General features: G+C 46.9%; 1 protein-coding gene across 1 annotated transcript in view; it reads right to left on the bottom strand.

The window, feature by feature from the left end:
• LOC148771611 (uncharacterized) overlaps positions 1–557 on the bottom strand; it is a 573-nt gene extending 16 nt beyond the window's left edge. The window contains exon 1 of the mRNA XM_088815139.1: positions 1–557. This exon is cut by the window's left edge and continues 16 nt beyond it. Within this exon, the coding sequence (XP_088671265.1) occupies positions 1–557 (557 nt within the window).
• Between the last annotated feature and the right edge of the window lie 765 nt (positions 558–1,322).

The following is a 1,322-nucleotide window of genomic DNA, read 5'->3' as shown; positions in this document are numbered from 1 at the left end:
ATATCCCACATTTCACGTCGACTCCGCAACGTCTCTGGTAGATATGCAACACTATTATTGCTATACCTCGCCCACTGTCTATCAAACGGAGGAAGCGGACAATTGTCATTCATCTTCACATACACAAAGTGGCTTCCTGATTCAAGAAATAGTATAGTCATCTCGTAAGATAACTGTGAAACACCTTCGGGAGCCCAAAGTGGTAAATAAGTCTGATTGCCCAAGCTGCTAGCCGACAAGACCAACGCGTTGTAATATGTTGCCACAACCACGCCCACGTCCGTGATAGTCATCCACTTCTCATAGGGTGCTGGGGCGTTGTCCCAATAAGCGACACTCGCCAACACCCGATACACTAAATTACCACCACCGAAATAATCCTTGAAGAACTCTTCGTGTGTTTTAATACAGTTATAAACATCCATTCTAACATCCATCCAATCATCCTCGTGGTTCTTCACTGCACACGCGACGCTTCGATAACCACAATTACCATCCCCTTGAACGTCCGTCCACGTCACAACCTCCGGAACAAGGCAGAAATGAAGTTGTCGCATCTAAGGGGGTCGGGGAATTTGACCTATTGCGGGTCCACTCACGGTCGATGAACGAGCACGACCACGGCTAGATCTCTCAGAAGATGAACCACGCCCTCTGTTGCCTCGTGATCGTCCTCGTCCTCGTCCTCGTCCAGACTCTTCACCTTCTCCCGGAAATAATGCAAACTCATGCCCTGACCAATCCCTCTGTGTAGAGTTCGTCCGCGGTCTACCTCTCGGGCAGTCTAGTACTGGTGGCTCATTCATTTCCATAGCCTCGGGATGCATTCGTTCAAAAATGACATATGTCACGTCCGTGATCTCAATTTCTGACCGCTCACGCAAATCATTCATTAACCCTTCTAGCCTGATGGACATTCTCGTTTTCCCCCGTATAGGTCACAAGTCAAAAAAATCTTTTTTTTAGGACTGCTTCTTTTTACTATTTTCACAAAAAGACCTCTTGTAACGAACCTCACCCAAACCACTACCTCATCCTTCGAGTCAAACAACTGAGTAGTGGTAAAATAATCGGTATGATCAACTTCAATTGTAGACGTATCGTCCTGAAAAAAACGTAAAAAAATTGATTTAAAAAAAAAAAAAAAAAAAGGGTTTAAAACGCAAAAGCCCAACTCGGGCGCCCGAAGGTGCAGTGCACGCCCATGTTGGGCGTGCAGTTGGCCTACAAACGCCCAAAATGGGCGTGTAACAGCCAACTGCACGCCCAACATGGGCGTGCACTGCACTGTCGGGCGCCCGAGATGGGCTTTTGAATGTTTA

This window comes from Erythranthe guttata, chromosome 3, assembly GCF_056151865.1.
Source record: "Erythranthe guttata isolate IM_541 chromosome 3, IM_541, whole genome shotgun sequence".
Lineage (NCBI taxonomy): Eukaryota > Viridiplantae > Streptophyta > Magnoliopsida > Lamiales > Phrymaceae > Erythranthe > Erythranthe guttata.
This window is presented reverse-complemented; position numbering and strand designations above follow the sequence as displayed.